The 14019-nt window shown below is 38.9% G+C and overlaps 1 protein-coding gene across 5 annotated transcripts in view; it reads right to left on the minus strand.

Moving 5' to 3' along the window:
- invs (inversin) overlaps positions 1-14019 on the minus strand; it is a 269090-nt gene that overhangs the window by 28287 nt on the left and 226784 nt on the right. For all 5 annotated transcript variants that reach the window (XM_063043885.1, XM_063043890.1, XM_063043889.1 and 2 more), the window contains 2 exons: positions 4869-5089; positions 4493-4573 (listed from right to left, as the gene is read on the minus strand). In XM_063043885.1, coding sequence (XP_062899955.1) covers positions 4493-4573; positions 4869-5089 — 302 coding nt within the window. The remainder of the gene's footprint in view (positions 1-4492; positions 4574-4868; positions 5090-14019) is intronic.

Below are 14019 nucleotides of genomic sequence, written 5' to 3' on the forward strand. Positions count from 1 at the left end.
TATTAATGATTTGGATGAGCAGGTCAGCACATTTAAAAGACACTTGGCCATGTATATGGATAGGAACGTTTAGTGGGATATGAGCCAATTACAGGCACATGAGACTAGCTCAGGTAGAGACCTTGGTCAGCATGGATGAGTTGGGCCAAAGGATCTGTTTCTGTGCTGTCTGACTCTATAATTCTGTAACATATACACGTAACTATCTAACTGTTATAAGGAGAGTAGCAAAGAGCCACAAACAAAAGTTAGATTATGAATGAACCTAAAAAAAATTGGGAGCTCTGAGAAAAAAAGTTAAGAAATTGATCAAAAAGAAATAATCCCTCCTGTACTATCAGTGGATACACATTTCAGGAAAACTTCAGAAGAAACATAGTTCAAATCAGCTTGTGCCTCAGTTATTTTAAAAGTAAGTACAAATTCAAGTATAATCAATTTATCTCAATTTGAAACTTGCTTAGTTAACCTTAACATAATCTTATTGTATCCACAAAACTAGCTGTTCATAAAAATTCTTGGCTGGGGCATATATTTGAAAGGTCACTCCGAAGAAGAAATCTTCATCAGTTTCTTCCTAATCTCCAGATGATGGAACCATCTTATAGATAGGTTCTGCTTTCTTACAGACCAGTGGAAAATCCATAGATGTTTATTTACCAAATATCACTACAACCTCTGTCATGAGATAATATCAGTACACCAATATTCATTTAAAATAAAGCTTCATTCAAAACAAAACAGCACTCCGGATATCTTGCAAATTATCTTAAATCTCACTGAGTTTTGTTTCTCCAGTCTAATTTATTACAACTTTCACAAATTTTGAACATGACTGTTACATTTTCGCTTAAACTTTTCTGCTTTGCCTTTCCACATAACTAAAGTCCCTTAATACTTGGGCCACCTGGATTAATCCTTGCATCCAAAGTTGTTCCATGATTATAAAACTGTAAAGAGATGCAAATGGTCTAACAATCTGACTTTGCTTTCAACTCTTACATATCTGTCTATCTGAAGGTCCTTTTACCTTGCTATTGTATTAAAAAAAGATCAAGGAAGGAATTAGCAATGCTCTAAATCCTATATGAGAAAATAAAGAAAGTGGTCCTTTGTACCTGTTCCTCCATTAAATAGATCATGGTTGATCTTTTACCTCAGTCCCACTTTCTTGCTCTTAATATCTATAAATCTACAGATCTTTATTGTGAATTTACTCAGCATCCAAGCCTTCAGAGCCATCGTTTAATTTTATTTAGAGATAAAGCGCAGAACTAGCCCTTCCGGCCCTTTGAGCCGCACCACCCAGCAAGCCCCGATTTAACCCTAGTCTAATCACGGGACAATTTACAATGACCAATTAACCTACTAACCAGTACTTTTTTGTACTGTGTAAAGATACTGGAGCACCCAAAGTAAGCCCATGCACACATGGGAAGGGACGTACAACTTGCATACAGAGGATAGTGGAATTGAATCTTGAACTTGGACACCCTGAGCTGTAATAACATCATGCTAACTGCCATGCTACTGTGGTACTCCATTCTCGGTTAGTGAAAACTAAATATTCACCACCTTCAGGATAAAGGAATTCCTTCTCATCGCCATCTCAAATGGCCAATTCCTGATTTGGAGACCCAAGGTCGAAGGAAATATCACTCTACATCTATTCGTTCAAATTCCATAAGCATTTTAAATGCTTCAGTGAGATCACCTTGTACTTCTCAACTCAAGAGAGTACAGTCTCTTCTGCTTAATCTTTCTTCAGAAAATAAACCCTACTATCCCAGGAATCAATCTATCTGAATTTTCATTGCACTCTTTCTATAGCATATTCTTGTGTAGGCAGAATATTCAAGATGTAATCTCAAGAAATCTCCATATTATTTAGTAAAACGTCTCCTCTCTTCTCGAAAACTCTCGCAATAAAGACCAACTTAGTGTTTGCCTTCCTACAGAAGCTTCTGCATCTGTTTACAGTCCACACTGCACCCATCAGCAGCAAACTTCAATCCAAGTTCATTAATAGAACATTTCATCAGCTATTTTATTTATACCATATGGTATATTTTCATCCTTAGTTCAGTGGTTGAAGTATTACATATGAGTCATATAGTTCTGGGTTCAAGTCTCACCCCGAGATCTGAACACATTATCTGACTAACATTTCAGTGCTCCATTGAGAACTGTCACATTGTTTACGTTACCATTAAACTGTTCTCTATTTAATAAAGTTCACAATTCCATGGCACTCTTCAAAGAAAAGCGCAGAGGAGTTCCTGAAACAGAGATGACATCTTAATAGCTGGTTTGCAGTCCGGTATATTGAACACCTGAAAGGCACAATGTATTACCAAGACACAGAAGGCAGTAGACCAAATGCAAGCAAGTAGGATTACTATGGATGAGTACAATGATCAGCACAAGCTGGACCAGAGGGTCCTTTTCACAGCTGTACATCTCCAACTCTCTGGCAGTTCACAACACAATGAAATAGAAATGGTGCAAATGTTCAAGGGAACATGCAGCCACCTTGGAAAGAGAAAAGGAACCAATATTTCATCAGTTCTTACGATCAACCTAAAACAAAAAATCTCTTTTCCTCTTCATTGATGCTGCCTGGCCTACTGAGTATTTCCAATACTAGTGTCATTCTTTCTTACTATAAATTCAGCATCTATAGCATTTTGTTTTTGCATTACAGGTTTCCCCTGCCAACCGAAGGTATAGCATTCCTATGAAACGGTTCGTAAGCCGAAATGTCGTAAAGCGAAGAAGCAATTACCATTTATTTATATGGGAAAATTTTGTGAGCATTCGCAGACCCAAAAATAACCTACCAAATCATGCCAAATAACACATAAAACCTAAAATAACAGTAACATGTAGTAAAAGCAGGAATGATATGATAAATACACAGCCTACATAAAGTAGAAATACTTTTCCACAATCATTACTGAACTGTTCTCCGGAGTGAAAATCTCACGCAAGCACCGTCGGCAAAAAAATCTCACGCAAGCGCTGCTGGCAAGAACACTCTCTCCAGTAACCTTTAAGCTATGAAGCTGCCAAATCATACCAAATAACACGTAAAAATACACAGCCGATATAAAGTAGAAACAATGTATGTACAGTGTAGTATCACTTACGGGAATTGGGAAGACAGCGAGCACACTGATGATAGTGTGTTAGACTGAGTTGTTGCAGGCTGGGGTGGTGCAGTGGCCCCCACCCTCCAGGCCGCCGACCCAATACATTGCCGTGAAGCATGCTGGGGTCCAGCGGTAGCCAGGAGGTACACAACACATCTTTAAGAAAAAAGCCGAAACAAACATGCTAATTAATTAGGTGCCGCCCGTAATTGTCGGCCCAGATCAGTGCCGATTTCCGATTGCGTCGTCTCTGATCTAGGCTGACAATTACTTGTCGGCGGCATCTAATTAATTAGCATGTTTATTTCGGCTTTTTTCTTAAAGATGTGCTGTGTGCCTCCCGGCTACCTTTGCATTCTCCGCGAATTGGTATCTGTCTGTGGCCTGGGGGTTGTGGTGGTGGGACACTGGGGTGTCATCTCGTCGCCTGTTTCCATTAGAGCAGGCAGCTCATCTTCTTCTATCTCTGCCCGCCTCGATGTCGAAGGTCGAGGTTCGTCGTCTGCTGTGGCTGATGTGGAAGGCTGGCTTGACTGCTGAGCCTCGCGCATTTTTCTATCACACAGTTCTTTAATAAGGACTCAAACCATCCTGCAAATATCCCCTAAACCACGTACCCTTTCAAAATTAAAGTCGTACTTTATCATTACTCATTCAGTTTCGATTGTTATCCTTTTTTCTTCCAATTGCATCAGCTCTTCATCTGTCGGTTCTTGGTGATGGGATGCCAAAACCTCTTCAACATCATGTTCGTCAGCTTCCACAAGCCAAACTCACATTGTCCTTACTTCGTTCACCATGATAAAAACGCTTAATTATGTCTAGTTTTACCCTAAGTGTAACACCCTTACGAGCTCTTTCAGGCTTTTCCAACACCTAAGAACTCATCTTGCAAACGGCTGCTCACAGGCACGTATTAAAGCAATGTCGTTCCCAATCCGGGGGAGAGCGGCTGCTTGGGGCGCGCTCTGCCTTTTATTGCGCGCTGAATTTTTTTTTCGTAACAGTGAAAACACCTTCTGAAAGCGAAAACAGGGTACTAATGTAGGTCTTTCGTAACAGTGAAGTTTCGTAAAGTGAACGTTCGAAAAGCGGGGGACACCTGTATATAATGCAAACTCTTTCCTTTTAACCTCTTGTCATTATAAAACAATTTAGGAAGAGCAATACTTTGGAAAATCCACTGAGTACTGAATAAACAATATTGTTTGATGCTTTTTTAAAAATTTAGATTAGTGGTTGCAGTATCTTCAAAACATATATTTTCATTCTTGGTGGGATATTTATTAGGCTGTAGTATTGTTGATGCAGCTGGCAATCCAAAATTTTTTAGTACTTACAGGATTTCCGGACAGATACTTGATTATTTCTGAGAGGGAACAATCGTTGTGAATTGTGTCCTTTCTCTTCCTGAGGTTTCCCTGTCAATTAACCAGAAACAAGTAATTAATCCTTCTGTACTCTGTACAAGTTCTATAAATAGTTTGTACTACATTACAATGATGAACAACTCTACTCAGGTACAAAATAATTTATGCATGGCATAAGATCAATATGTCAGCTTGTAGCTGTTCATTGTTTAATGTTGAGGACGCTATTCATCGTTCAAGAGGAACATTGATAATACTTTAACTAGATTCAATCTATCATTTTTCATTCCTCTTTCTAGTACGTGCATAAATGAACCGTGTTACGATGATACTGAAAACGAGTTACCATAAATTTGCTTTAATACTGAGTGCTGCTTCACTGTCCCAACACCCGAGCTCCCAGAGCTTTTCATGGAAATAACATTCTGGACACTGCCACTCAGAAATTTCCTCCAGGCTATTTGGATAATGAAGGCAGCCATCTCCTGCTTCCACATCTCATCAACGCCATCTCCATTCTGACGTTGCCAATGGAAGAGCAGGAGCAACCTCTTGCGTACCCTGTAACTACAAAAACAGTGCAAGTACCGTTCAAAACTTAGGCTGGTACAATACAAAATAGTCCAACATCCAAAAGTAGTACTAAAAAACTAGTAACCCATTTTACTGCTCTCTCTACAGTCTGAGCTAGTCACCCTCATTCTTCCACACTGCCTGAAATTCTGGAGCTTTAGAGCAGAACTTTTAAACACTTTGATTTGAATCAATACTACCATTGATCTATCACAGAGAGAAAAAAAACTTTTCTTAATACAGAAGACTCAAGCTGAGAAATACCCTGTAAAAGAACAGTTTTACATTCAACAACAAAGGTTTTGGGGAAAAAAAATCTGGCAAGAGTTGGGGTTCATGGAAGGACGTTGACAGGAAGGTTTCTGTAAGGTGATCAAGTATTTTTGGGAACCCTGCCTCACAGCTAAATTATCTGAGAAATCACATTTAGCAAAGCTACGACATAGCCCATGCGTCAAGACTTTTTATTGCATCTCTCCGTCGAGATAGCTTGCAAAGATCATGAAAGTGTAGGTGATCCTGACCATGACTTTGAAAACAGTTGCAGGCATTTGTGCAAGTTTGCAAGGTGGATTTCAAGCACTGTTCTCAAAGGCCAAGTTGAAGGAGGCAAGCTTGATGTGTGACCGGCAAAAAAGCACAGAGACTTTTCTGCACACTCCATTCTTCAGAAGGGTTCTATGACCCACTCCCATTAACTCAGCATGGTCTATTCCTTGACAATACTCCAGTTGCTGAAAGAATGCTGGCTATATTATGGTGTAACTCTTTATGAGCTGTATCCTAAGGTCAGAACATTCAGGAAAAGTACTAGTGAGAAGAGATATTGGACCTCTGATGCCTGTATTCATGAATCAGAGGGGCATTTTACATTGAAGTCCCCTAGTTCTGTTTTGGAACTGACATTAATGAAAATCTATAATTTTAAGAGCTTTGCAGCATGGTGTCAGGGAGACAGGTAACATATAGAGAGATATTACATTTACAAATTCTGATGCAATTAAACGCCCAGGCAAGGACATATCCAAGTAAATTTGTCACTTTCTTTGGACAATATAGGTTGTATCTAACCAATCTTATTGACTTTTTTGAGGAAGTTACCAAGAAAGCTGAGGAAGGCAAGGCAATGGATGTTGTCTACATGGACTTTAGTGAGGAATTTGACAAGGTCCTGCATGGGATGTTGGTCAAGAAAGTTCAGTCGCTCAGCACTCAAGATAAGGCAGTAAATTGGATTAGATATTGGCTTTGTGGGAGAGGCCAAGGAGTGGTAGTAGATGGGGCTTACCTCTCTGACTTGAGGCCTGTGAATAGTGAAATGCCACAGGGATTGATGCTGGGTACATTGTTGATTGTCATCTATATCAACAATCTGGTTGATAATGTGGTTAACTGGATCAGCAAATTTGTGGACAACAACAAGATTGGGGGTGTGGTGGACTATCAGACTTTGCAGTGGTATTTGGACCAGCTGGAAAAATGGGTTGAAGAAAGACAGGTGGAATTTGATGCAGACAAGAGCGAGGTGTAGGACCAACCAGGGTAGGTCTTACACAGTGAATAGTAAGGCACCGAGGAGTGTGGTAGAACAAAATGATCTGGGAATACAGATCCATAATTCCTTGTAAGTGGCATCACATGTAGATAGGTTGTAAGGAAAGCTTTTGGCACACTGGCCTTCATAAATCAGAGAATTGAGTACAGGGGATGTTATGTTGAAGTTGTATAAGACATTGGTAATTTGGAATGTGCAGTTTTGGTCATCTACCTACAGGAAAGATGTAAATAAAGTTGAAAGATTACAGAGAAAATTTACAAGGATGTTGCCGGGTCTGGAGGATCTGAATTATATGGAAAGACTGAACAGTTTAGGACTTTATTCCTTGGAACGTAGAAGATTGACAGGAGATTTGAAAGAGGTGTACAAAATTATGAGGAGTATAGCTAGGGTAAATACAAGCAGGCTTTTTCCACTGAGATTGAGTGGAGCTACATCTAGACCATGGGTTAAGGGCGGAAGGTGAAAAGTTTAAGGGAAACATGAGGAAAAACCTCTTCACTCAGAGGGTAGTGAGAATGTGGAATGAGCTGCTAGCGCAAATGGTGTATACGAGCTTGATTTCAATGTTTAAGAGAAGGCTGGACTGGTATATGGATGGTAGGGTATGGAGAGCTATGATTCTGGTGCAGGTCAATGGGAATAGGCAGTTTAAATGACTTGGCACTGACTGGATGGGCCGAAGGTGCTGTTTCTGTGCTGTTCCTCTCTATGAGCATGTATTTAGATATGGTGCCTTCTCCTCCTTTAGCTTCCTTAGCCTATACTTTTTCATGCAACATATTATGAAGTACCCTACTTACATTTTTTGGCAATTAATTTTGTATCACAAAATGAATGACATCTCAGAAATGTACTCTGACTGGGTATTTCGGAAAAAAAATCGAAATGTAATTTTCACAAAGGGTTAGCAATTATAGTTCATCAACTTAAACAATGGGTCACTTGTATTTCTTAAATGCTCCCTTGGAAAGTAAACCATCCCATCACAAGTTTAAGAGTGCAGTTTCCTTCCCAAACTTTCTTTGATAATCAAAATTATTACAAATAACTCACTATGCCTAGAAATGTACACACTTAAAACATTATTACATAAAATGTTGTTGTCTGTTGTAGAACTAAATTGTAAAGAAAAATAAGCAAAGATAGAGTTTAAATAAAATTGATATCTCTGATATGAAGTAAACAAATGCAGCAGTAAAACTAGAACCCTGTGAGCTATAATGTGATAGGACAGATTTAATGCATATAGTATGCTTGAAAGTTTTAGCCCAGAGATCAAACGAGAACTGACAGGATTTCCCTGGAGCTGTGTAATGCGAAATAAATATCCATTTGAATCATTTCCCTTGTGTTGCTCACTACTAATCTAAAAATATGAATTGAAAAGCCCAGCTGTTCTACTGTGATTTGAAACAAGTGTCTAGAAATCTCTGCAGACATTAATCAATGGATAATAATGAAAGCTTTTTTTACATCTGGTTGCAACATACCAACCAATTAGTCCTGTTTCCATTCTTTGCTTGTTCTTATCTTAAATCTATCACAATCTTCTGATCCGTAGCATCATTTAGCTTTGACAAAAAATCATAACATACAGAAACTTAGATCTAAAGGTATAATATCGAAGCGGGAACACAGTTCCTGTGTTCTTGGTTGCATGAAAACCAAAATGGGTTCAAGAAGTTTGAGCTTGTAATTGTTTTCCAATAAACTCAGTCATAAAAGTGTAGCTATATGGTGAGTTCAACCTCGGCTGTAAGGTTTACAGTTATATCTTTCAAACTCAATTAAAGACATCACATAACAGATTAAAAATAATTTTTGTCAAATATTATGAAATTTGAAATTGCACATTTGAACAGTTGGAGTCAACTTGGCTTTGCGCTTGGGAAGTCATGTTTGATGACTTCTTTCAGAGTTCTTTGAAGAAGTAATAAAAAAGGTAGGCAAGGGTAGGGCAGTGTATATTGTCTATTTGGACTTTAGCAAGGTCTTTGACAAAATTCTGTGTGACAGGCTCGTTTGGAAGGGTAGGTCCCATGGAATCCAAGGAAAACTAGATGGGTGGATTCAAAATCTGCTTGAAGGAAGGAAACAGAGAGTATTGATTTAAGGTTGTTTTTCATAATGGAGGCAAGTAACTAGCAGTGTGCCAAAGGGCTTGGTGTTGGGACCCTTGTTATTCATTATTGATATAAATGATTTGGATATGAATGCATAAGGCTTGATCAGCAAGTTTCTAGATGACATAAAATTAGGTGTTGATAATGAAGAACGGTAATGCAGACTATACAGAGATCTCAATCAGTTCAGGAAGTGGGCTGAGGAGCAGCAAATTTCAATACAGTTAAGTGTCAGGTGATGTAGTATGGAAAGTCAAACCAGAGTAGGACTCTTACTCTGAATGGTAGGGCAGCAGGGAGTGTAATGAAATAAAGGGACCAAGGAGTACAAATGCATAGTTCATTGAAAGCAGCATCTTAGGTAGACAGGGTGATGAAAAAGGAATTTAGCATGCTCACCTTCATCAGTCAGGGCATAAGTATAGGAGCTGGGATATTACGTTGCAGTTGTATAAGTCACTGACGACACCACATTTGGACTACAGTGTAAAATTTTGGTCACTCTGTTATAGGAAAGACATTGTTAAACTGGGAAGAGTTCAGAAAAGATTTACGAGGACATTGCAGGACTAGAAGGCCTGACTTATAGAGAAAGGTTGACCAGGTTAAGCTATATTTCTTGAACTGTAGGAGAATGTGGAACAACTTTATAGAAGTGTTTAAAATTATGAAAGGCAGAGATAAGATGGAAACCAAAACTAGGGGCATAGATTCAGGGTGAGGAGGAAAGATTTAAAAGAGACCTGAGGGACAACATTTTCCACAGAGGTTGGTGAGTATATGGAATGAGCTGCCAGAGTAAGTGGTTGAAGCAAGTACAATAGCTTCACTTAAGAAGCCCTTGGATAGGTACGTACTGGAATTCATCCAGTTCCAGCTCCAACTACTTAACTCAGTCTGTTAGAAGGTGCAGCTGGATGCACTTCTTATAGGTGTGGTCTCTGGAGGTCTCCTGCCTTCCCACATCCTGAGAGGGGAGCATTCCACTATCCTGTCTGGCATCCCTGCTCCTCCAAATGTGCAGTAAGAAAGAAAGAATAAATAACAAAAAAAAAAATCTACCGACAGCTTACGCCTCTTCTCACTGAAGCTTCAACGTCCAAACCTCACTTCCCCACTCTAATATTCTTATGTCCCAGCACTAATTCCTGAGGAACGTCATTGGTCAAACCTGCAAGCCAAGCCAATTTTGAATCCAATCTGCCACGACACTGTACAACCAACCTTCTGTTTGCACCTACTGTGAGAGATGTGTCAAATATTTTACAGAAGTCCACGTATACAGCATCTATTGCCTTGCCCTTATTAATAATCTTCATCACCTCCTAAAAAAAATTCAATCAAGTTTATGAGACATGACCATACTAGCACAGAGTCCTGCTAACAATCCCTAATAAGCCCTTTCTTCCAAAACCGTCTGCCCAAGATATATTCTCAATAATGTCTCTACCACTGCAGTCAGCTGCCTATAATTTGCTGGATGATCTCCTTTGCCCTCCTCAAATGAAGGAACTGATACTGACACAGATGCTGAGTGGACTTGTTCTTTTTCCTAACCATCCATATCTTGCCAATTCAAAGTGGTCTTCATCATTATGAAGATGATAGTGATCTTCATCACTATCCCTCCCTGTAAAACTATCTTCAGTTCAGTTAAGTCTGTTTGCAACTCCTGTTTAAAGGCAGATGCCGAAATATCTTAAGCCCGGCCTTTGTTTCACTCCACTCCATTAACTATTGAGGCATTACTCTGATTCCTAACCTGGGAAGCTGAATACTTCAAGCAGTTTCTGTTTTACTATCAGTACCTGACCTGACATCAAGGCAACCTTGAGCATCAGAAAAGCTGTAATGGCAGCCAGATGACAACTGAATGTGTTATTGAGTAAGCCCTTGACAGGGTGGAGATGTGCCACAGCTGTCTATAGACATCGGGTTACTTCTGTACTTCCAGCCTCACTCCAGAATGATCATGACTTGCATCTGCACAACAAAGCACCACAGCAAAGATTTGAGCTGGAGGAAGAACCAGGTCCTCAGGGCATAACACCCGAAGGATATTCTGATAAAAAGGAGAAAGGTGGTGAAAATGGTGTATCAACTGTAGACCAGGCGTTCATACTGATGCTTCGGCTGCCAAGAATGTCCTAACAGGAGCACAAATACTTCTATCGTTACTACCATGACCCTCATTTAAACAGCATGTTCAACATTCCAAATATTCTAAAGCCTTTGAAAGGAATTGATAAGGCAAATAACCACAGGTTTCTTCAAACAAGTTAGTTTTAAGGTACACATTTAGGAAGAAACAGTTGGGAGGACAAAGATAGTTAAGGTGTGAATTCCAGATGTTCGGGCCACGGCTGCTGAATGTGCAGCCAACAACAGGGAAATGACGAAACCTGGGGGCAGCTGAGAGGCCAAGACTGGAGATGCTGATTTTACAACATGCTGTAAGAGTAAAAACAATTAAAACCCTGAGGAGGGACAAGACAGTAAAAAATATTTGAAAATAAGGATGAATATTATAAAATTACAGGAATGGGATCATGGTGAGTTTAAAAGAATTGTGGGAAATGCGGTCCTGATCTTTTTAAAAGCAAGGGAAATGGGACCCAGTACTGAGAAGGAGTGTGAGAAATAGGTCCCAGCAAACTTAAAGAGAGCTCAGGAAGAAGGACCCTTTTAAAGGAGAATGCGTGAAACAGAATTTGGTGAGCCAGATACCAAACCATCAGGACTTCTGAAGAAAGCAGCTTAGTTGGTGTTTTACTGTGTTTCAAAGCTCATCCACTGTGACAGGCAAAGCAGTCTGAATTTTGATGGTCGTTACTTTGATTTATAGTCTCGCAATCATCCTCCTCAGCAGCAGAATGCAATTTTTGAACACTTTTGCACTTTCCTCTCTTGCTATTAGCGTTTAACTTTAATCACCATGCCTAGTTAATAGTGCATGTAAAAGATAAATACAAAATTAAACATTACTGTTGCTATCACCTGTGATAAAAATTAAATTTGTTCATACATGCCAGGACTGTACTCCGGAATCAGCCATTCAGCAACCCTGAACAACTTGCTGAAATAGTTTACCAATAAAGCTCCAAATGGTTACATTTCTAGGTAATTCAAAAAAAGGGGAAGAAAATAAATTCAAAGCAGCAAAACTATATTACATTTATTGTGCATATTGTACACTTTCAAGTGCATCTCCTCTATGATGCTCTTATAGCTAAGCATTTTGACCTCAAGATGATATTACATCAGCTTCATAGATTCATCCCAATACTTACAAAAAGACTATTCAGACAGCCTTGGAGTTCCAGGAATATGTCCAACTTTCACATTGCATACCAGAGTCTAGAACACTCACACATCATTTTCTTCCTCTCTTGCTTCAGTTCTCGTCTATAATGTTTAAGTAAATACTTCCAAATAAATTTGTTGAGTGATACACTACACAAGAAATTGATTCTGCAGGTTGCTTTTGCCACCTTCATGCCTTTTGGATCCTTTTTCTCAACCAAGTGCTTCCTTTAGCATTTCATTTCATCACCTTTTGAAATGCTTTCCCACTATGACTTCTATTCTTAAAACTTCTTGATAGTTTTTGGCAAATTATCAGGTTTTTCCTCTTTACAAGATCAATTCTGCAACCCATTCCCGTCATCTCTTCCTTCCCCACTGGACAGTTCCATTCTCTGGGGCTTCCTGCTGACTGAATAGCTTTTAAAATGCTTTCCTGCCATGATTACCTTTTTTAAAAAATTCCTAATGCTTTTCAGCAACCTGCTGACATCTGTTCCCCTTTGGAGATCAATTATGCTATATGCACCACTCCTCCCATCACACAAGACCTAATTTCGACTCCTTTGGGCCTTCTCTAATTGCCTTTTAGCAGTGCTTTCCCTGCCATGATTATCTACATTGAAACTTCTCTGATTTAGCCAGTCTGTTTCGAAATCAATTCTACAGGCTGTTATTAATAACACATTTCCAGGTGTATAAGCTGCAAGTTTGTATATCAATATTTATGAATGATTATCACTCATATTCAAGAATAACTACTACTGGTAATCAATTTTCGTATGTATGCTTTATGAAATATATAGAGTTATGTCTATGATTTTTATTACAACTAGCTAAGACAATATAAAGATGTTCTACTTCTCTTTCTGTTGTTTATTCTGCTTGCTTTATATACAAGTGCCAAACTTGCCTATCATGGACTATAACTTACAACATCACTGTGATAAAGGTTACATTTTTTCAGTTATACCAGAATCAGAATTATTATCACTGACATACATATGTCATGAAATCTGTTGCTTTATGGCAGCAGTACAGTGCAAGACTTAAAAATGACTCTAAATTACAACAAAAATATATTAAAATATAAATAGTGCAAAAGTGAGCAAAATACAGAGGATTCTGGTTAATGGGGCCATTGGTTCATCAGGGCAATCGCTTATTTGGGCCAACTCCTAAAGAATAAAAACTAATCAAAAAATAGCTGGGATTCCCTTTGTTTATTGGGACACTATGCCACTTAATTGGGGCAGGAACAGGTTCTAACTAGTGTCAGTCGCTTGCACTTGTGTGACCATTAGACACCACACTGTGCCTAAAGTGAATGGCTTTTAAAGCACCAATTGCATGTGTTTGTGTTCAAATCTCAGTTATTTTTGTCACTAATAGTTGACAAGAAGTAAACATGAAGACAATTCTGATCTGCTTTGCTCATTGAGGTTTCAAACGTTCAGGCTTGGAGATGCCAGAAACAGCCGAGAGTGAAAATGAATCAGTTTCACTACTTCAACAAGTTAGGAACTACTAGGGATTTAAAGACATTGACAATCACCTTGAATGTTAGAATGAAAATGAAGATTTGGAGGATGCAATCGTCAATAGCATTGCATGAAGGCAGTCCACTATCTGTACTAGGTGCCTGCACTGATTTTGTTCATTGCATACAATGTGTGAATCTCCCCCATCAAGAACTATTAAGTATTAATATACAGTTTTATCGTACTATAGTACTATTGGCAGTGTTCTAATCTGTTCTGTATTTCATTTAAATACATTATTTGTTACTCATTTTGTCTCTTTTGTACCTTTTTAACTATTTCCATGAAACTTCGGCTAATTGGGCAACTACTTAATTGGGCCAAAATGTACTGGTCCTGATGTGTCCCAATTAACTACAATCCACTGTAGTGCAAAAGAAAGCAAACAGCGAGCTG

This window comes from Mobula hypostoma, chromosome 3 (genome assembly GCF_963921235.1).
Source record: "Mobula hypostoma chromosome 3, sMobHyp1.1, whole genome shotgun sequence".
In the NCBI taxonomy this organism is placed as follows: Eukaryota; Metazoa; Chordata; class Chondrichthyes; order Myliobatiformes; family Myliobatidae; genus Mobula; species Mobula hypostoma.